The sequence below is a fragment of the Stegostoma tigrinum genome, chromosome 23, assembly GCF_030684315.1.
Source record: "Stegostoma tigrinum isolate sSteTig4 chromosome 23, sSteTig4.hap1, whole genome shotgun sequence".
NCBI classification, from domain to species: Eukaryota; Metazoa; Chordata; class Chondrichthyes; order Orectolobiformes; family Stegostomatidae; genus Stegostoma; species Stegostoma tigrinum.
This window is the reverse complement of record NC_081376.1, coordinates 25,174,280-25,196,886: the sequence shown is the minus strand read 5'-3', so window position 1 is coordinate 25,196,886 and position 22,607 is coordinate 25,174,280. Positions and strand designations below refer to the sequence as shown.

Here is a 22,607-nt window from a genome sequence, read left to right as displayed (position 1 = left end):
AAAACAAGGACAATTGTAAAACTGTTCACATTTTGCTGCTATAGTCCTTACCTGTAAATAGGGTGTGGTTTACATGTGGGACATATGCTATCATCTCTGCTGACCTCCAGAACTGAATCAGGAAACCAAACTGCAGACCTGCAATTTGGGTACCCCATACATGAAAGGTAATACCTGCAGTGAGCAAGAAAGAAAGACAGTTGGTGACGATAACACCTGAGCAACTAATCACCAATATCACAAAGGCAAGGAAGGATGACGAACAAAAGTTGGTCTTATCAATTACTCCACAACTCAAAGAAGGACTTCTAAAAATAACCCTGACCCATCTTGGCAGCAGAGTAACAATATATATTCATTTTCCACCTTTAAGACCTCCCAAGACTTTTTTACAAATAACCAAAGTTTAATTACATGTTTACAGAGAAGTTCAGAGATTTATAAAGCCAGTAGATAGAGGTATGAATTGATTGAGCCCATGAATAACCAAACTGCAAAGATTCACTGTGGTCACATTTATCTGGGGAGATTCACACGCTGATGAGAATTTGATTGGTTTTGCCAGTGAGAGTGGTTCTACTGAACAGGAAGGAAGAATTAGCAGCATGACCACATTCTCTGGCACCACAGATTGAGAACAGAAGGCACAGATGACAGTGGGAATAGAAGATTATTACCACAGCATTGTGCAAATGGGAGGCATTTTAATCTTCTAGTCGAATGTGGTGATCTGTATGTGAGAATGTGAAATCCTTGATTTTTCTTTCATAAACAGGCAGTGAATCCATGGGAATATACCATATTGTGTATACTGCTAATAAATTATGCTGAAATTGAGTAAACATTTGACTGGAGAGGACGACATCACCCAACAGCAGCAGCAGGGCACTTCAGGAACAGTGATCAAGTGGAATCGGCAGAAGAGAAGGATTTTTATTGGGGAAGAGAATCAAGAGATATGTAGCAAAAACAGGCTAATGGAGTTGAAGTACAGATTGGCAATATCCTAACCTTCTGGCAGCACAGCCACTAGAAGCTGACTGGTCTTCTATTTCTGTGGAAAATGGTATACTTACCCTCCATCTTTCTTCGGTTTGAGAACCATGTCTCTCCCACACTGAGGACATTTTCGAACAGGTTGTGAAATTTCCATCACAAACTCTTCAGACTGCGTCGCTTCAGCCACCTCCCCAAAGTAATGGGATAGAGCCTCATCCAGCCTATCAAAACACATCACTGAATAATTAAGTGTACTTACTTCGGCATCATATAACTCAAAATAAAATTTTCTACAAGTTTGCACAATCCTCAGAAGCCTGGACCAATAACTTGAAGATTTTAAGTCCTACCACAGCAGTTTGAGAAATTAATTCAGTGATTAAAACAATGTAGAAAAAAGTTCTTCTCAGTACTCATGAATGTGTCACTGTCATAAAAACCTAACTAGTTAACTAGCATCTCTTAAGGAAGGTAATCTGCCATCCTTTCCTGGTCTGGGCTTATGCACGACATTAATATGATTGGCTCTTAACTGCTCGGAATTAGACAAGTTACTTACAGTTGTATCTAAAGGTTAGTGAACAAATAGGTAGTGCTCTAGTGGTAATGTTCAGGGAAGGCAATCTGCTGCCCTTACTCAGCCTGGCCTATATGTGACTCCGCACCCACAGCAATGTGGTTGACTCTAACTGCCCTTTGAGCAATTAATTACAGGCAATAAGTGCCAACTTAGCCAGTGTTGCCCATATCACAAATAAATTAAAAAGGTACAGATAAATAAATACTAGCCATGCTAATGTCAACCACTTCCCAAGAATGAGTAATTTAAACATACTCACTTTTTTGCCTTTGTCACTGCCTCAATGAACACCTGTTTGTATTTCTGAACATGTTGATGAAGCACACTAAACTTGTCTTTTTTGCCCTCGCAAACCAGCTTCAGATCTGCCTCAAGCTCAGCCCGTAGATCTGGCTTTGACATTTCATATCCCATGGAATCATACCCTGCAGCAAAAGCACAAACAGTCACCACTCCAGACATTTACAGTTTGATACAATATGCTAAGCATGTCAGCATTTAAGTGCATGACTAATCTTGAATATCTGCAATACATAAGCTTCACCCACTGATCTTCCAACTAGAACAGCAGAGGTCAAATCCCAGTGACCATTATATGGGGATGGGGAGGTAGATAGGTTTGCCAATGCAGGTATCCAGATCTGGGACGCAACCTTTTCCTCACCCCTCCAAGTTACATACAGAAAGCTTAAAGAGATTTTCTCCCTGGTCTCCCAGCATTCCAGGTAACAGTCACTACACAATTTTCATTGTTATTGCAATAATTTTCCTCATCCCAGTTCACTGGTCTCTTGCCATTTCTGTAAATATCCTTCCTCTAAACAGATATTTCTCTCTTTTGAACACCTGACTTGATTCATCATCAGTAAATGTCTGGGACAGTGAGTTCCATATTCTCACATCCCTGCATCCGTGACACTGTTGTTGTATTTGTTAGTGGATTTAGTTCCAAACTGGTGGGTGCTCCCCTTTTAACATTAAAAGCGTTGTCCTGTTTCCCTCACTCAATTATTATGCATTCACTTTAATTGACTAATTCATCTGAGTGTGGTGAAAAGAGATATTCTGTCAAAAATGTTTAACTTGCATTCATCAGGACCGAATCACTAGAATACTACATTTCAAAGGGAACAATAATTTATATTGCATGAGAACAGGGTGCCGATTAGTTCGCAAATGAATTCTACATGGTAGTTTGTTATCTTTCAGGCCAGACTAAAACAATATGCAGTTAATGGAGAGTCAGCCCAAGATAAACTGGTTTATTCTGACATAAAGAAAGTCAATAAAGTTATCAGACTAGCTGTTATGTCATTGCATGACAGACCAGGCTCAATAGACCTAATAGCCAACTTCTGCTCCCACAACTACGTCAGATCCTAATCTGATGTTCCACTACCTTACATTGAACTCATATCTTGGAACTAGGCAGGCAATTTTACTGAACACCTGAGGATACTTGAAAATCATGCAACCATATTGTGAGTTTGTGAAAATCACATTCCAGTTTAAAAATCAGCATTTTTAGCCAGTTCCTTCTCTTTAAATCCTATGATAATTTCAATATGACGATTTTCTCTTGTAGGTGACTAGAACCATCATCCTTTCCTTTACTGGGATTTCCACTCTCTACATCTTCTTAATTTTTTGCATGATTTCTCCAACTCTTGCCGACTCTAGCTTTTGATGGTATAACGATTCAGAAATCACAATGACTGAAGTCTAAGTCTTCTGCAACTCCATTCAATGATACTTAGACAATGAGGTCCTGTAAATTCTTCATTGGGCACCCTGGTCCTTCTTATTGTGTGTATTTCAACTGATCCCTTATTGACTTGCTGCTATTCAACAGCCATTTGACTCCCATTTCTTGCTGCCAGTGTCTTCTCCATGTACGTTCTCTTGACCTGCCTTGGTGAGATGCCACTTCTTCTTGGGGCTGTAGCACTCTGTCTTCAGAAGCAGACAACTCTGTATCTGATGTTCACCTCGGCACAATAACAGGACTTTGTAACTTCCTATGCTGTCACCTTCAGCTTATTCAGTTTCAACTTATTTACTTCAATAAATGACTGGCAATTGTTAACGTATGTTCCACCATTTTGAAGAAAAATGCTGTTTGGCAAGCTTTGTCGGAAGTTTAGTTTGGCAATGTCAGCAATCTATTGTGAATGTTTCACTTCTTAAACCGCACACAAAAATCAGTCCTCTAATACTCTCTCTTCAAGTTCTTCAAAATTATGATGGACGGAAAGTTTTTTCAAGCCACGATAAACTCTGCAAACTCTCATTGCGTAACCGATCCTTATTCCAAAATGATACGCTTTCTGCAATATCCAATGACTTGGGAATGGCTTGAGTGCTGCTCAAGTGGTAACAAAATGCCTGAGAGCTGTTGGTCTTTTGGTTTAGAAAGTTCAAGCAAACCCCTGTGTATTTCAGATACTTCTGGGCCTGCTTCCATCAGAATATCACCTTGTTTCTTTCACCGCTGCCTGATTGATAGCTGGATTATCAGGAACATCGTATTATTAACAGTGAAAAACATCTCAAGATGCTCCACATATGCACTGAAATACTCTTAATCACCACTGTACTTTTCCAGTCTCCCAATACTTTGTACAGTAGCCACCTTTGAAGGTACAAACAACCTTTCCATAGAAACTGGAGTGAAGAAGATAGATTTTCATTAAATTACAAATCTAAGTGTGAAAAAGGTGAATTCTGAAAATAAAAATGTTCCATTCATTAAAGTGCTTATTTTCAAGAGTTTGTGCTACCTTCTACCAGACCCATGCCTAATTCTCCAGGGAGGAATCTCTGGTCAGCCGTCAAGCCCACGTACATTCGGGATTTGATAGTTTCAATATGTTCTGCATGAGTAGCATCAGTTCCTGAAAGGAAACAAATACACATATCAGTGGCAACAGAAACAAATGGCACAATGCTTGAACACAGACAAAAAACATCTTCTCAAAGTAGAACACCACAATGAGTCTGTACAGGATATTTTGTTGGTTCAATGTCACTGGTCATCTTCTAGGTAGACCCCATGATCTTTATGAACCAAAGTGGATAATTATGGCTCAGTAATTAATTTTTAAAAAACCACAGGGACTGTAATAACCTTTCTGTTACATGTACTGACCACATCCAGGCACTGTCACATGCACTCTCCTCTTTTCAGAAGGCAAACTGATAAATTATATTAGAGGCCAACCATTCGCCAACAGATTGATTTAATTTACACAAAACACATGAATACTTAGTCATTACAAATTTACCTATTTTTTATAGCTCCACAAACCTTGGAAAAAAGCCCTGTTAATGAATAGTCCAACAGTTCTACTGTGGACCAAATTTAGTTTGCAAATTGGCAATCTGTAAACTGACGAGCACTAATCTGTTACATTTGGGTCAAATGTATTCCCAAATCAGTCTCTGGCTGACTTACGACTGCATTATGTTTCTAGACACAAAGGAGGAAAGGTTAATTTCTGACTTCACCTTCAGCTCTGCATTGTTCTAGATTAGTTCACCAAACTGACAATCAAAGCTACCACCTCAAGTGCAAAAACTCCTTTGGTCGAAGCTGTTTAGCTGAGCTCCCTATTTGCATTCTGAATAAAAATTCTTTGGGGCTAAATAGGTTAATAGCTCTAGAATGTGCTCAAAAGCATAAAGTTGGAACAAGAGACACACTCGAGGTGACAAAAGCATTTGAAATTTCGGACACCTGCACATGGCTTACACCACTCTCTGAACCAAATCAAACTGTGCAGCATTTAATACAAATTAAACCAAAACCCATTCTAGGAAAATAGGGAAAATTTAAACATTACAAGGTGAATTAGGAGTGACACGTTCAAACCCTGAAAAGGGTCCCCACCAAAGGTCCACACAAACCAATCCCGGCAGGAGCAACTGGGTAGAAATTGCAAGCAGAAATTATTAACAGTCCCTCCCTATGGTGACAATTCTCTAATTTTGAAAAGACCATGCATTAAATCCAAGATTTGTATCAATATGATTCAGTATCACACCTGGCTTTCAGCCTCAAAGCCACAGGAGGCAACTTAACAAGAGGAATCTTGGGCGTCAGACTAACCTATGCCATGCTTCTCCATCAGAGCAATAAGATCAGCTTCAGTTAGCAACTGAGGTGGACTTGTCTCGCCGTCAACCATCTCAATAGTGGTGGGTTGGAATTTCTTGCCTCTCTCATACACAGGTATAACCTGGAACAAAGATCTCATCAGTTTAAAACCACATAAACTCCTAATCATTTATTTTTCCCAATCCTCCTTATATTCTTTGGCTGTGGATCAGGATAAATTCTGGAATCATACCAAGCTTTTTTTTTCCACTTACTCATCTCTTCCTTTGTGAGTGAGAATGAGTGGGTTCTGTATATTTTCTTACAGCAAACAAATTCGAAAGTTGGGTATAGTCCTGTCACCTATTGGCATACTGAGTCACTGACCTACACTAGGTCCTACAGATTTATCAGCTGAACATTACAATATGTCCAAACAGAGCAGCATCAGAAACACCACCCAGGTCCAGCAACTTGAAGCTAGTTGCAAACTCTGCTGCAGAGCAAATAAAACGTTTAACTCTTGCAACTAATCTACTCAATTTGCCCACCAAATTTTATAAGTTTGTTCCAGTTCCTAACAAAATGACAGCTATATACCCCAATCTGCTATACAATAAACCATTTTCGCTGAGATCAGGTTGGAACAGGAAAACAACACAGAATAACAACATAAAACAAAGAATAATTATTTTAACTTTGGTTACACATAATACCTTAGTGTTCCATTTTTCATATGGATAAACCTCCAGATAATTCCGTGCAATAATCATTAAACCATGACCAGCAAAGAGCTCTCCTGCGATGTCTATCTCTACTGTGGTTTCCTGTCCCTGTGCATCCTGAGAGCAGCATGCCAGAAAATGGCGCACAACAAACTCATAAATACGTTGCTCAGTTCCCTAAAAATAGAGAAATATTTATACGATCTAAACATGTGGATTAAAAAGATTTTGTCATACAAATATTCTAACAATTCATGATTTTCACATGTACGTGACCTTAAATCTGTATAATTGAAAATTAAAGATCACAGCTTTTGTCAATTTTAGAGCTGCTCCTCCCCAGCCCTTCATGTGTCACAGTTCAGACCTCCTCTAAATTCCTCCTACTCTGTTGGCTGCAGCTCAACCCACCCTCCACCCGGAGAGCCACAATTCACTCTTCCCAAAGCCACAGCCACAGCTCAGCCTTCCTTCCACCCCAAGGCCATAGCTCAGCCTTGCGCCAACTGCATAGGTCACAGTTTGGCCTAACCCAATCCCATGGCCTGCTATTCAATCACTGGTTCATTCTGTTGAGCTCTCTCTGCAACTGTGGTAGCAGGTGATTCTCTATCCTCAAAGAATGAAAGTTCCATTTATCAAATTAGCAATACTAGCGCTTCTGTTGCCTCTATTTCTGAATAGTATTTAATTATATTCCCCTATGATTTCTCCCTGTAGAGACTGAAAGAAGACATGCTTCTAGTGACTCAGCAATGTGGGATAAACTTGGAAATACCTCTCCCAATTTTCCCTCTCAAACCACCATGACTCATATGACGCAACCCATTACAAAACTTCCTAAACAAACTTTAAACTTGCTAAAAATATAAAAGTTTTCACCAATTGTAGTTGTTTTAAAAAAAACTGGTTTCCCAAGGTAGGTTCACTCTATTAAACGAACAGATTAAATGTGCATTATTAATGGTGCCAATTACAAAATAATGTAATTACTTGCAGATTGTTGGTGTATTTAGTTGGATGGATAGGTGGATGGGCCTGGTCTGACTTGTTTCCATTTCGTGGTGTCGGCCCACCTCTGTCCAAAATACCCTGAGCAAATGCCCCCCACTGTGGGTCCACGGTTTGCTGCTGCACCAAAGCAGAGAGGTTCAGATCTTTAGGGAAAATGTTGGTTTCAGTGCGTGGGTAGCTGATGTATCTACACAGGCAGAAATGAGGAGCAATGTAAGGAGCTTGCAAACCGAGCAAGGTCTTCAGATCACAAGAATTATCTAACTCTAAAGCCTTTTCTTAATCAAAGATTGAGCGGCAGCGATCCCCAAAACCTCACCCAAACCATTCACTTTTAGCATGAACCTGATCAGGAAGTCTCTGAAAACATTAGGACAGCAAAGCTAAGCCTGACCTAGTCCTCACCCACCCATTCACACCTCGGTGCTCCTCAGCAAAAGTGACTGTAAAGTCCATGAACATAAAATTCAATTTCCATTCCCATATCTCACGATTTGTATTACTCACAAAATTCATATTTATGCAGTAGATCAATCCTACAAGTGGCTGAAAATGTTTCAGCAGAAGTAGATACTAAGCAAATACAGCACAATGAAAAAATATTACCTAAGGCATAATGTAAGAAACAATTGAAAGATCTTAAAAAGGTTGGATGAGGTATATAACAGTGCCTACGCAAGAAGATTGAGAATAGAACTGAGAATGCAGGAAGCTCCAAAATACCTTATATAAAGTTTTTATCATTTCTCATACAAGAAAACACATGCTGAAAACAGCTGTGTGCAACAGAACACTGAGCCTCACCCTTGTGTATACAACTTCTCCGCTATCCTCATTGTCTCCTTTGCATTGATTTTCAGCTTCCTTGAAACTAATTTCTCCAATTCCTGTTTTGTAAAGATAATACATACTTTTTTAAAATTCAAACTACAGTCCTTACTGAGATCATTCAAGTATTTTCTCCTAACAACCAATCCTATATTTGCCCTTAATTAAGGGCCACCAAATGGTTCATTGAAGCAATGACAAACATGAAGCATTAAGAGTAGAAGGATTAAGAAAGTTAATCAAAGATACATCTAAAAGAAAATGGAGAAGATGCACAGAATCAATGTTTTAAAATATACATTTTCTGCCTGTCCTATGTCGTGCCAGTCTTTTCAATCACAGCAACTGTGACGTTTGTCTTTTTTAAACCTTGCTCCTTGTTTTTCTGACCTATGGTTATAGTGTATAATGTTGTAATGTAAATATGTTTTCTTCATTTCTCTATTCTGTAACTAAGGACTGTACCTAGGTTGTCTGTTCTAACATGGCACTGCGTATTGGTGACATTAGTTACACCGTAACTAATCTCGTAACTGAAGAAGCTGTATCTAAGTACCTTTGTACCTAAGATGGCACTGTAAGTGGTGACTTATAAATTTTCCACTGTACTTTTGAGTAAATGTGACAATAAAGCTAATTCAAATTCAATTCAAAACAGGAACCCTCACACTTTATCTAATTTTTCAGGTAATATAAGACATAAGATGTAGGAAGTGTTGCTAATTTGATCCATTGGGTCTGTTTCACCATTCAATGAGAGCATAGTTGATCTGAAAATCCTCAACCCCACTTTCCGGCCTTTTCCCCACAACCCTTGATTTCTTTACCGATTAAAAATCTGTTTCTCGACCTTAAATGTACTTATAGACCTAGCCTTGACAAGCCCTCTGCAGTAAAGAATTTCACAGATTCACCACTCTCAGAGAAGAAATTCCTCGAAATCTCTTCTCAAGTGGGTGACTCTTCACTCTGAAGTTATGCCTTCTGATCAGACACCCTGCCTAAGGGGAAACAACTACTCAGCCAAACTATCAGTCAAATCCATGAATAATTTTCTATGTTTCAATAATAATGTTGCAATCCACTCATTCACCTCAACTCCAATGAATACAAACCCAAGCTACTCAGCCTCTCCTCATGAGAAAATCCCTCTATATCCAGGATCAACTTTGCTGGACTGCTTTCAATGCCAGTACATCTTTCCTTAGATAAAGGGAACTAGAAAAGTTCACAGCTTCCTAGCTGTGGTCTGACCAGTGTCTTGTGTACCTTTAGCAAGAGTTTCCTATTTTTACACACAACTCCATCTGAAATAAGGACTATCTGCTTTCCCTCTTAGGCATTGAACTTGGATGCTCAATTTTGATGATTCATGCACTAAGACAATCAAAATGACGATTACCAGGTTTCAATATGATATTGAAGACACATTTGCCAATTTGTTTATACTTTTTTTAAAGTCTGATGAAGCCATTCAGAACTTAGACAACTTTAAAAGATTCAGTTTGTTTGAAGGAAGGAAAAGAAAGAAGTCTTGGAACTCATTCATAAATCATTCCTCTTTAGCAACGGGAGCATATAGCTATTTAGAGCTATTTAGCACCTAGTGCAGGATTAGGCACTAAATCTAATGGAGGCTCTTGGTGTCACCACAATAGCTGAGCAGCCAATAAATGTACCTGAAGACTGGCTATTTATGGAACACTATAGATTTGTACTCCAGTAAGAGGTGTCACTGGCAAAACAGGAAATGCAAAACTACCAAATTCAGAACTTCAAAGTAGTTCCACTACAATCCAGAAACATTAAACAGTTTGATATGAAAATAATAACACCACAAAATCATGAGCTCAGTGTGTAACTGCCATGTATGGTATTGACTCACCATGGTGCGGGTGATCATATGACTTGTTACCACAGTGAGGGGCAGGTGGTCTCAGCTGCTGAAAATGTTTGGGTTCTGTGTTTCAACACCTGCAGAACATGTGGAAACACATGTCCACCCTTCCTGATGTCACTGATTCCTCACTAGCCTAATGTCCCATTGACATCAGTTGCTCTCCAAATCTATAGCACAGTCAAAGAGACATACGGTATGGAAACAGACCCCTTGGCCCAACATGTCTATGCCAACCAGGTCTCCCAAATTAAGCTAGCTCCATGTTCCTGCAATTGGGCCAAAATCCCTCTAAACCTTTCCTATTCATGAACCTGTCCAAATGTTGTAACTGTACCTACATCTACCACTTCCTTTGGCAGTTCATTCCATATTTGAACCACCCTCTGTGAGAAAAAAGTAACCCCTCAGATCCTTTTAAATCTTTCTCCTCTCACCTTAAACCTATGCTCTTTAGTTTTGAACTCCCTCACACTAGAGTTAGAGTGAATAGCTATCCATGCCCCTCATGATATTATAAACTTCTATAAGGTTATCTCTCAACCTTCGACGCTGCAGGGAAAAATGTCCCAGCCAATCCAGCCCCTCCTTATAACTGAAACACTCCAGTCCAATAACACCCTTGTAAATCTTTTCTGCACCCTCTCCAATTTAATAGTATCCTTTCTATAGCAGGGCAATCAAACTAGTAAACAGTATTCCAAAAGTAGCCTCACCAACATCCTGTGCAGCCATATGACATCCCAACTCCTATAAGCAACGCTCTGACCAATGAAGCCAAGTGTGCCAAATGCCTTCTTCACCACCCTGTCTACCTGTGATGCCACTTTCAAAGAACTATATACCTGAACCCCGAGGTCTCTCTGTTCAAAAACAATCCCCAGGGCTCTACCATTAATTATGCAAGTCCTGCTTTTGTTCATCTTACCATAAATGCACTACATCACATTTATCTAAATTAAACTCCATCTGCCACTCCTCGGCCCTAGGCATCTTTTGTATGCCATGGTTGGTTTTCCTTTCCCATTGCGGCTTTTGTGCCTTAGAGGAGTGTATTTCTGTTGTAAACTATGTAGTGCGTTTTTAAATATTTGCCATTGCATATCTACCATTAAATCTTTTTGTATCTTTTCCCAATCAATCATGGCCAACTTACCTCTCATACCTTCTTAATTTCCCTTGTTCGACTTTAAGACCCTCATTTCAGAATGAACTATAATGCATTCAAGCTTCATGTAAAATTCTTCCTTAATCCATAGACACTGGGCTGAGATTCAATCATTATTATGTAATAATCTTCTCAAGCACACACTGGGTCAATACAGAGGAGCACCAGATATTGGGGGAAAACACATTGGATTTAGAAAATGGGGAATGTTCCAAGGCTTGTGTATGAGTGAACTCCTCCACAAGCACATTCAATGCAATAAATAACAACAGAACATGTACAAGAATTAAGTTTTATAGACAATAGACAATAGGTGTTGGAGTAGGCCATTCAGCCCTTCGAGCCAGCACCACCGTTCATTATGATCATGGCTGATCATCCACAATCAGTATTCTGTCCCTGCCTTATCCCCATAACCCTTGATTCCACTATCTTTAAGAGCTCTATCCATCTCTTTCTTGGAAGTATTCAGAGAGTTGGCCTCCACTGCCTTCTGGGGCAGAGCATTCCATATATCCACCACACTCTGGGTGAAGTAGTTTTCCTCAACTCTGTTCTAAATGGCCTACCCCTTATTTTAAAACTGCGTCCTCTGGTTCTGGACTACCCATCAGCGGAAACATGCTTCCTGCCTCCAGAGTGTCAAGTCCCTTAATAATCGTATACATTTCAATCAGATCCCCCTCTCAGTCTTCTAAACTCAAGCGTATACAAGCCCAGTCCCTTCAATCTTTCAACATGTGAAAGATACACTACTCTTGGTGGTGATTCCTCAAAGTCTGAGAATCACTACAGTGTGAAAACGGGTCCTTCAGCCCAATCGGTCCACACCGACCCTCAGAGCATCCCACCCAGACGTATCCCCCCCATAACCCACCTAATCTACACATCCCTGAACACAATGGATAATTTAGCATGGCCAATCCATCTAGCCTGCACATCTTTGGACTGTGGGAGGAAACCAGAGCACCCAGAGGAAACCCATGCACACAGGGGGAGAATGTGCAAACTCCACACAAACAGTTACCTGAGAGTGAAATCAAACCCTTGCCCCTAGCACTGTGAGGCAACTGTGCTAATCACTGAGCCACCATGCTGCGCCCTAGTGAATTCCTTCAAAGCAGATTCAATGCAGTATAAGATGTTGGGCTGGAATGTAGAACAAAATTTCCATGTCTGGGGAAGTCTCACCAGTACAGTGAATATGCCTGAAGGACAAATATTGAAAATTGAGGAATTGAGTGAGATTCCATATTTGGACATACAAGAGAATCTTCCCAGTGTTGTCATGAGGACAAATCATCACAGGATCACTGAGTATGATTCAGTCCCAAAACCATGTCTGGCTGTATCACTCCAAGTCTGTCATTTGGTGACTAGATTCCAGGACCAGATTGGGAGACTGCATCCCACGTTCATTTTGTGCCAAGATGACCCAAGTACCAGATATGGGATGGGATTTTAACTCTCACGTAGAATGGAATTTGCTGAAAAAAATTCACTAGGGAAATACAAACCAGGACAAGCTAATAGATAGTTATACTCCAGCTGTGGAGAAGGGAATTCCTTCACTGTGCTATTGTCATGGTGGAGTAGATTCCCAGACGCAGATATTGGGGTAGGTCCATAGTATCAGGGTGACAGAATCCTTCGTCCAGTCAGGCACTGGGGGAGTATACAGCAGTACTGGGGATTGTGGGAGGTTCACCATCACAAAAATTACAGGAAAACCCCACATCTTGGGGAATACAATCCAGGAATAGTTACTGGGTGAATGCACCTCAGGTCCAGAAGACAGATAATTCCTGCTACCAATATATCGGTCAATTCCTATTCCCACCTCCCGGACCCACAAAGCAGGTTAAGTAAGAGAAAAGCGCCTGGGAAAAACAGGCTAAGATTCCCAATTTCAATCAAGAGGTAAATCCCCTGTACGATTAATTAGGGAATGCATCCAAGAAGCTTATAGTAGGAAAGATTTCTCGGTATAATTACTGCAATAATGCTCCAGCACGATCCTTGGGGCAAAAAATACCAACATCTAAAATTGGGAGAGATTCCAATTCAAAATATCAGGTAATCTCCCTTCAGTCATTGGAAATTGACTTCATGACCACATATTGTTGGAGATCACCTGGCCTATTTTGAAAGGATTGTCTACACTGCACTCAGTGTGGGAATACACCCTAGGTTAAGATAATCCAGAGGTAATTAGGAAGAAGTTCCCACAATGTACTTCATGGGATTACATCCCAATGCCAGATATTGGAGAATTAATTCCAGAATGAGGTAATATAGAAAGATTTACAGCTCCACATAGGATAGATTCTCTTCAGCAAAGTCATTGGGAAGAAGATTCCGGGATTTTGCTTTAGGAGAATACATCCCAGGATCTCATGTTGTGTAATAATTACAATCCAATGGGCATGAGGGGCTTCCCTTCCCTCATTCCTTTATTGGTTCAGTACATCACTAAACTAGACACAGAAGGAAATACCTAGTCCAAGTGTGAGGAACTTCACAGAACACAGTCCATGGGGAAATACTCCCCAGAGCAAGATAGTTGGGAACAAAATACGAGGCCTGGATGTCCAAGAACACAGTGTGGAGCTGGAGGAACGCCTTCCTGCACTCACTTATCACCATCCCACCTACCTTCCCCAGCCTCTCTCTATTTATTTCAGAGCTCCTGTCCCCCTCCCCCATTTCTGAAGTAGGGTCCCAACCCGAAACATCAGCTTTCCTGCTCCTCTGATGCTGCCTGGCCTGCTCCTCCAGCGACTCCAGAATCAGCAGTTCTTATTATTCTGCCATGATGTCTAAGGTGCCCATCTCATGGTCAAGTATTGGGAGGCATTACAAAGCAGAAGAAAATCTAGGAAAATCTCATCTGTTGTGACAGGAAGAATGTAATCAAGAAACTGACATAATGGAATTGCATCTCAAGAACAGAAATTGGACAAAACAACCCAAGTCAGGATAATTGGGGTAGGTTCTTAGACGCTTGGATAAACGAATTTCCAACTGAGCTCATTTTTTGAGGGAAGTAGACTGCAAAAACTGGTATGGAGAAGAATCCCAGGTCAATGTATGAGGAAAGCCACCCTGTACAAAGAGCTGGGGAATTAGTACTGAATTGGTTGGTTGTCGTCTCCAAATCTTGCCAACATCCTACCATTTCCACTGAAGGTCCCTAGACAGTGATCAGAAGTCCGAGTTCATATCTCCAATTGAGCATCAACACCAATACACTTGCCTGACTGAAATCAGCTTACTCACACAGAATAGGGATTGAAGCTGGAACTTTCACAGTTTGTATGTCACTGCATAAAAAAAATCCCTTGAGCTAAACTAGCAGTTTGCACTGTATTATAATGTTACAAGCACAGAATGTAAGCATTCAGCGTGGACAAATTAAAAACAGAAACAAATACATTGGAAACTCACACTGCAGCATATTGCAACTACATTTCGATATAGGTCCACTTTGTGCTTTTATTTTATAAAGCTGAAAATCGAGGCAGCAATTTCTCTACAAGATAACTTATGCTATTTTCAAATACATACCACTGTGTCAAGGGGTAAAGGTCTCCATTTGCTCTTTGGTTTAGTAAAGACATCAAGTACAGTCGCAACTGGATCCTGCGATTAGCAAACAAAAAACATCAAGAGATCATTCAAAATAAAACTGTTGCTTTTCAAAACCGAAGAGTTAATTATCAATTTTTGCATTTACTAGAATAACTTTTTATGCAAACAGCTAAGAGACTTAGAGTGAAATCCTATTATTTAATAGGGTTCCACTTTCAGCCCTGCCAGTCCTTGCCTCCCCAGAATAAGCTTCCAAAAGTGCCACAATCTCAGCTACACAAAACTGTTGTTTCACTCAAAGTTTGGATTTATCCGGCCAGTTCCCATTTCCACTGATCCAGTGTTCTTTCATGCACCGATCCGAATTATTCAGAATTTCTGCCTCAATCAGCCTGTGAATCTTATGACTTCACAACTGCACATGAAGATGATTCTCCTTTTCTTTCAACAAGCTTATATGATAGCTTCTCATTTTAGGCCCTTCAACTCTTGGTAGCAACACATTTCTACCTATACTGTCCTGTGCCTTCAGAATTTTAAGCACTTCCATAGCAACCGCATCATTCTCATAAAAAAACATGTAATTCTGGCAGCATTCAAATAAATCTTGAGGCTAAAGTTATAGCATAGTGAAATCATTAAAATGGGCTGGCAGAGTGGAACCTAATGCTTCACAATGAAGTCTGCTTAAAGTTGGTATAAGCTTCTCAGGGGAGATAACGTCATGGTAATGTCACTGGATAGTAATCCAGAGGCCCATGCTAATGCCATGGGGATATGGATTCCAATCCAACCAATAAATCTGGAGTTATAACACTAATCTCAGTGTATAACCACGACTGTTGCTGTAAACAGAAAACCCATCTGGTTCACTCATGCCCTTCAAGAATGAAAATCTACTAACTTTAACTGGTATGGCTTATATGCAATACTTGGCCAGGCTTTGGCTCTTATCTTTCCCCGGAAGTGGCCTAACAAATCATCCAGTTTAAGTGTAATTCAGTGTGGGCAGCAAGTACAAGCTTTGCAGCAATGCCAACATCTCTTAAAAGAAAAATATCTCTTGTATTTACATTCAAACTTATGTGTTCAAGTGTGGCCGACCAATACACTTTAGCAGTGGTGGCATTGAAATATTTGTTGTGCATCCATGTTTGTTGCCTCTCATTCACAAACCTCAATTCAGCTTATCACTTTGTTCACTGTGGGCAGGCTGGTGAGAAAATCCACAAGAACAAGCTGAGTAGCAGTCAACCACATTTGGCTCAATTAACTTATTGGTTTATTAAACATCTTTGAAGATTTAAATTTCAGATTCACAGGAGTACTGAGATTTTATGCAAGGGAACATGGCTTGAAACTGGGGAGCTGATACAAAAGACTAATAAACTTTGTTACTGGCCTATGAAGAGGAGAAGCAAGATGAATAAAATATAGCAAAAATTCTAAGCAGCTTGAAAATCAGAATTTTAGCTAAATTGTCTATAAAACATAAACATATCCATACTCAATAATTTTTGCCTATGTCAAACATGTCCTGTTCCTTGGACTAAAGCAGAAAATCTTAGATTTCTGGTTACGCACGAGTGGAATTTCAGGTGAATGCTGCATTGTGGAGATGCCAAAGTACGCCCTCTGCAGTCGTGATGACAGCAAAAGCAGTCTGTTGTAAAATCTAGAATTACATTTGTTTCCAGTCTGACAGAAAGTCATCAATCTGAAAATATGAACTCTTATTCTCCCTCCACAGATGTCTCCTGTACTGCTGTATTTCCAGCATTTTATATATTAATTTTGGTATTTTTTCTTCCAAAGATGCATCAATCCTCAGCTGTCCATAGTATTCTGTGAATCTATTCTAGTCAGATAGAATTATAGACAATAGTATTCTTAAGATCATAATCTAACTTCTCATATTCATGCACACTGAAATCCATTTAACACTGTTCAGACAGTTTTTCACTATCATTAATATCCCTTTGCAAGTTCCTTTGTTCTTCGAAAGAATTAATGGTACCTATGCCTTTGGATCCATTTGTTTTTGTGGGATGCGGGCATTACAGGGTCAATCACTTTTCTGCGGGTCTGGAGATATATGCTGGCCACACCAGATAAAGACAGCAGATTTCCTTCCCTTAGTGACAATAATGAACCTAGATGGAGTTTTACAACAATTGACAGTGTTACATGGCCACCATCAGGTATCTGTTAATTCCGAATAAAAACGGAAAGCTGTGCGAATGCTGTAAATCAGAAACAAAAATAGAGGTTGCTGGAAAAGCTCAGCGAGTCTAGCAGCATCTGTAAAGAGAAATCAAAGTTAATGATCTGGAGAACAGTCACTGGACCCAAAATGTTAACTCTGAATTCCCTTCACAGATGCTGCCAGACCTGCTGATCTTTCCAGCAACTTCTGTTTTTGTTTCAGCTTGTAATAATTCCAGGCTTCTTAAAAATTGAATTCAAATTTCACCTTCAGTTGTGGCAGGAATACGAAATGCAGCCTTAAGGTATGGGCTTACTAGTGGAGTAATATTACCATGGATATCACCGCCTTCCTTCGTAAAAAAATCGTGAATCAACATATTGAACTAAAAGTAGTTCCAGAACAGTAACGCGTGGGACATCACAATCCACTTCAAACTACAGTGAAATATAACCCTCAACTTTCCACTTAATTTTTCCTCTAGTTTGCTTTCCTCCTTCTACTTCTAAATATTTTGGCGTTTAGGTTCATCAGAATGGAATATATGCTCACCTCCATGCAGATCTGGTAAAGTACAAGGCATGCTGTGTGGTTGAAGAGACGATGTCTTTTCCAGTTAAATTCTACATTGCCATCTTCTGTTTCATGGGTGACTGAGACATAAAAACTGTTGCTAATATTTGGAACACTTGATATAAAAACAAAGTTCACAAAACTAACCTTGACTGCAATCACCAGCCCATTAGCAATACAGAAAAATAAGGGAACTCTGTAAAAACGAACCTGTCACCAAAGATGTTTACCCAGTAGACTCAGCCTTTCAAAATTTGGATACCGTAATTTTTGGCAAAGCTTATTATTGCTTAACATTTTGCAGAACCTTACATTTAACTTATTGAAATATCTGACTGCCAAATAATTTATAGCACTAACACTCAATAATAACCTTAAATCAAAATTACGTGCATTGTACTGATAGGAATCTGCAATATTGAGTCTTCCTTAAAGCCAGAGACTTATCCTAAGGTCCACATGTTTCATCCTCAAACTATCACTTTTTACTGCGAACATGAATGGAGTCATCAACTACATAAACAGACAGGAGTCAAGTCCCAAAGCTTGATACCACTGTCACTCAATAACTTCTGAGATGCTAAAATGCACTTCCACTAAGGTTCAGAAACATCAACAGCTACAGCATACCTTTGATTTTATAGAATGTTTCTTGAATAAAAGCCTGGATTGCTTTGAAACGTTCAACCACGAAACCCAGAGTGGGAAACTGACAGCTTCCATAGCTGATCAGTTGATTTGATAGCACATTCGGGAACACTTTCTGTAGTCGTAAGGTCTGAAACCGGGTGAATGAGGCACCTATACCAACAAAATTACACAAAAACAATTCCGGTAGCATTCAAAAGCAATTTCAAATGCATCGCTATCATCTTGGCTCAACTTGTAGCATCCGTGATTGAACATTGGTTCAAACCTCATGCCATAGGCCAACGCACAATCTGAGCTGATAACTCAGTATAACTGAGCGCACTGCATCGTTAACCAACTCTGTACCTATAAAAGGGGACAAGAGATTCTCCACAATACAATTCAACATATAATATTTAACACCACACCAAAAGAAATTAAGTTTCCACATACAAAATGCTGATGTAGTTAAGAAGAAAGTTTTTGAAGATTGGTGAACATGGGGCAAAGGAGAATGTTGTTATTATGAGGTTTAGTTTGACAAGGGAACAAAAAAAAACCAAAAGTGACATCTAGGCCCTTGGGTCCCTCACCTATTCTCAGATCCAACTCTTGCCTTACATCGACAGCATCGCTAATTTTCTGATCAGGTTCTACCAGATTCTCACAGGCTTGTCTGATAGCGTGAGGTGTAATCTCAGAAAATCGAGCTCGCAGGACTTGTAGATTCGGCTTCACTGCCAAGCAAAAAACAAGAGATCTTGAGTAACATGCAGCAAAGTGTTCCAGCAAGACAAGCATTTTTAAAACAACAACAACACAGTCTAGAAGTTACAATATCATAGCTTCATCCACCGTTTGCTAAACGTCAGCCTACCAGCACTTCCCTGCAGAAATCAGCAATTGATTTCTCATTACTTCAGGGTCACTTTAACACTAACTGCTGTGCCATCCTAGCTAACATCGATTTGCTAACATTCTGCTCTGAAGCCCTCAGGGCTGCACCAAGTAATGCTGCACCCACTAAGACTTCAGCAGAAAAATCGCTTCATCAGTCATTTTCCAAATAATGGCAGAGAGATCTGGCATAAATCAGCCGTTACCACAACATTATGTCACACAATCGCGTTGTCAGGAGCTTCTAGGCTCAAACATAACCAATATGTCCTCATTCTTCATTACGTTAGTTAGTTTAGGGTAGAGCCGGTAGAGATCAGAATGTTATCTGGTTCAAAACACTACCTCGTCGATAGACAGTGTAAGATCCTGAGTAAAACTTCTTTACACCCACCACCCAAAAATCAATATATATTCTATAAAATCTTTCAGTGATTATTGAAAGGCACAATTCATGCTTCTAATGCTGTGTATACCGATGTACACATACCTGTTTTACACACATTAATAATTTCAAATCCAATGTTTTCCCCTTCGCGATCACAGTCAGTCCAAAGGATTAAGGCCTGACATTTCCTCACCTCTCGTTCCAGAGTTCTCTATAAAGAAACAGAAGCCAAAAATCAACTACAACGTGATTAATTCTTGATAAAACAGCATCTTTTTATGTAAAGATTCAATATTTGAAATCTTCATATTTTTATTCACGTATATGATCGTAAAGGTGATAACACAGCTTGAATAAAGCACTTTTTCTCTTTCAAACATCTCTCATGAAACACTACTCTACCAAATGCAGCATTTTAGATACAATGCAAAACTCTCTCCCCATTGTCCCAAAAAATACTCCAAACCCACATACTGCATAGTTTAAATACAAAGAAAACATGAGTGCAGCGTGTGATCCTGAGCTTTCCTTAACATTGTACCTTAATGTCCACATAGTTTTCTGGACAGTACTTCTCCACCTCAGTGTCAAAGAGAGTCACAGGGTTACAGCTGCGCCTACAGATATTGAAAACAAAAACTTCAGTGTGCAAAATCCAGACCAAACAGATTCTTCAAATCTTCCTGAATTCTGGAAAATTGTTATTTGTTTAAAACAAGGGTAGAAAGATTCTTATATTCTTCTGAAACTGAGTGATCAAAACAAAATTCCAATTATATTTTCTCCTAAACAGATTGTTTCAAACTAGATCAGTCTAGGTTGGCATATAGTTTACAACTCTCACAATGTTCATCTGATCAGTGCGTTATGAAAACAGGCTAAACATTTACCCAATGCTGTGTTAACACTCTCTCTCTCGCTGCTGAATGAGATTTGAAATTAAATGAGTTTCAGCATGACTTCATTTTTGAATAAAAACTTACCACTTCTGAAAAGGTGATTTGAACTCCAACTCAAGGAGGTGGCCTGAGACAGAGGTCATCACTATAGCAATATTCTGCATTTATGGTAGTAAGACATGGAAAGAGGAAAACTCAAGTAAGCTCAAGTTAACTTTACATTACAGACATGTTCGTGTTTTCATTTTAGTTTTTATTGACTCATACTCTTACACAGAGACAATGAAAGAAAATATTTTTTCATTTACTTGCTTACAAAAGATAATAAAATGATCATCATGACTTTAATATTGATATTAAACTCTTGTAGAAACATGCATAAATTTAAAGATTGTCACAAGTTTGAGCCTTCACCAACTGGCTTTCAGGAGTATAACAGTACAACCTGTAAAACACTCACTACATGTGGCACATTCGTAGTGGCCACCAAACTATAACATCAGCAGCAGCTTGGAAAGGAAGTGGTACAAATAGTTGAAGCAATTCACCACATCAAAATCCTGGCAAGTCACCCTAGTAACCCCTCCTAGTGACTGGTCAGACCAACTCTGAGGCATTTCAGTGGTCAGTAAAACCTTACCTCTCACAACACATATCACAGTGAGAAAAGGGATGAGACATAAGGAAATTCAGTTAAAGTTCTTTTAAGAAAGGTTTATGAATCTGAAGACATACCTGACCGTTCAGATGATACTCATATTCATAGATCTTGTTGAATTTTGAAAGTCCTTCTCTCTAGGTGAAATATAAACAGAGGGATTACGCCAAACAGTGTTGGGAAATTTACTGAAATTGAACTAAATTAAACTGTATCAAGGTATCAAAGCACTGTGCTGGACTTCCCCACATATGATGAGGCATCTCCTGGGCCACTACAGATCAGAAATGCCCATGCTATACCTTACTGCTCTATGATAAATGTTTTATGATAGGGTTTGGTAAGGTTTCCCAACAATTTGTACAAGTGAATGCCCAATGGAATGTTATCACTGTTGTGTGAGACCACTCATTCAAAGCTATAACATGTGACAAAAGCTCTGCTACATCATTTCAATCAACCACAAAAGCTGATCACCCAACTATGCAAAATCTCCAAGATGATGTATTTAGATATTAAACTCCTATGTCAGTAGCACTTGAACCATTTTGACTGACTTAAAATACATGCAGCTAAACCAGTCAGGTGGACAGAGCACTGTAAGTGGAGTGAATAAATAACTGACCATTCAAGCAGTGTCTGTGGCTTCAACACCTGCTGGAGAAACTGATCCTCCAGGAGCAGCTAAAATAATAACAGCTTCAGCTTAAAGGGAATAACGTATATGTAATGGGAGTTACTGAAGAGGAGGCCAAAGCAAAGTTTTTCTAACTCAAGTCTTTAGAACTTGCTTCAATCACCTTTTGATGAAGAGATGTCCTTGACTATTTTTAAGGCAGTTAGTTAAGCAAGGGGGTGAAAAGTTATAAAGGATAACACAGTGTGGAGCTGGAGGAACACAGCAGGCCAGGCAGCATCATAGGAGTAGGAAAGGGACTGAAGAAGGGTCCCAACCTAAAACGTCAATTTTCCTGCTCCTCTGACGCTGCCTGGCCTGCTGTGTTCCTCCAGATCCACACTGTGTTATCTCCGACTCCAGTATCAGCAGTTCAGGAACAGAGTGGCCTATTCATAATCACATATGTACAGAAGTTCATTGCAACATCATGTTTTTGTACTGTATTCTCTATTCACAAAGCTGAGGATCACATATGCATGTTTAACCATGTTTTCAATCTTACCTGCCACTTTCAACTTTTAGTGCACGTGGACTCCCAGGTCATTTTATTTTGTGCCCCTTCATGCTTGCACTCTTTTTTATTTCACATCTCTATACTCACCTATAAAAATGTACTACTTCTCTCTTTTATGCATTAAATTTCAACTGCCACATCCAAAAATTCCACTATTCAATGTCCTAATGAAGTTTTATGACTAGTCTGGTTTCTATTCACAATATTTCCGAGGTCTGTGTCATCTACAAATTTTGAAACAGTATCTGATATGACGAAGTCTAAG

At 39.5% G+C, this 22,607-nt stretch overlaps 1 protein-coding gene across 3 annotated transcripts in view; it reads right to left on the bottom strand.

The window, feature by feature from the left end:
- The window catches only part of top3a (DNA topoisomerase III alpha), a 34,566-nt gene that overhangs the window by 5,116 nt on the left and 6,843 nt on the right, over positions 1-22,607 (bottom strand). For all 3 annotated transcript variants that reach the window (XM_059654004.1, XM_048551997.2, XM_048551998.2), the window contains exons 2-17: positions 21,227-21,286; positions 20,576-20,649; positions 20,134-20,209; positions 19,695-19,803; positions 18,901-19,044; positions 18,308-18,478; positions 17,657-17,757; positions 14,875-14,949; positions 8,219-8,301; positions 7,394-7,601; positions 6,392-6,577; positions 5,688-5,817; positions 4,360-4,473; positions 1,839-2,004; positions 1,077-1,220; positions 52-174 (exon numbers count right to left, since the gene is read on the bottom strand). In XM_059654004.1, coding sequence (XP_059509987.1) covers positions 52-174; positions 1,077-1,220; positions 1,839-2,004; positions 4,360-4,473; positions 5,688-5,817; positions 6,392-6,577; positions 7,394-7,601; positions 8,219-8,301; positions 14,875-14,949; positions 17,657-17,757; positions 18,308-18,478; positions 18,901-19,044; positions 19,695-19,803; positions 20,134-20,209; positions 20,576-20,649; positions 21,227-21,286 — 1,964 coding nt within the window. The remainder of the gene's footprint in view (positions 1-51; positions 175-1,076; positions 1,221-1,838; positions 2,005-4,359; positions 4,474-5,687; positions 5,818-6,391; positions 6,578-7,393; positions 7,602-8,218; positions 8,302-14,874; positions 14,950-17,656; positions 17,758-18,307; positions 18,479-18,900; positions 19,045-19,694; positions 19,804-20,133; positions 20,210-20,575; positions 20,650-21,226; positions 21,287-22,607) is intronic.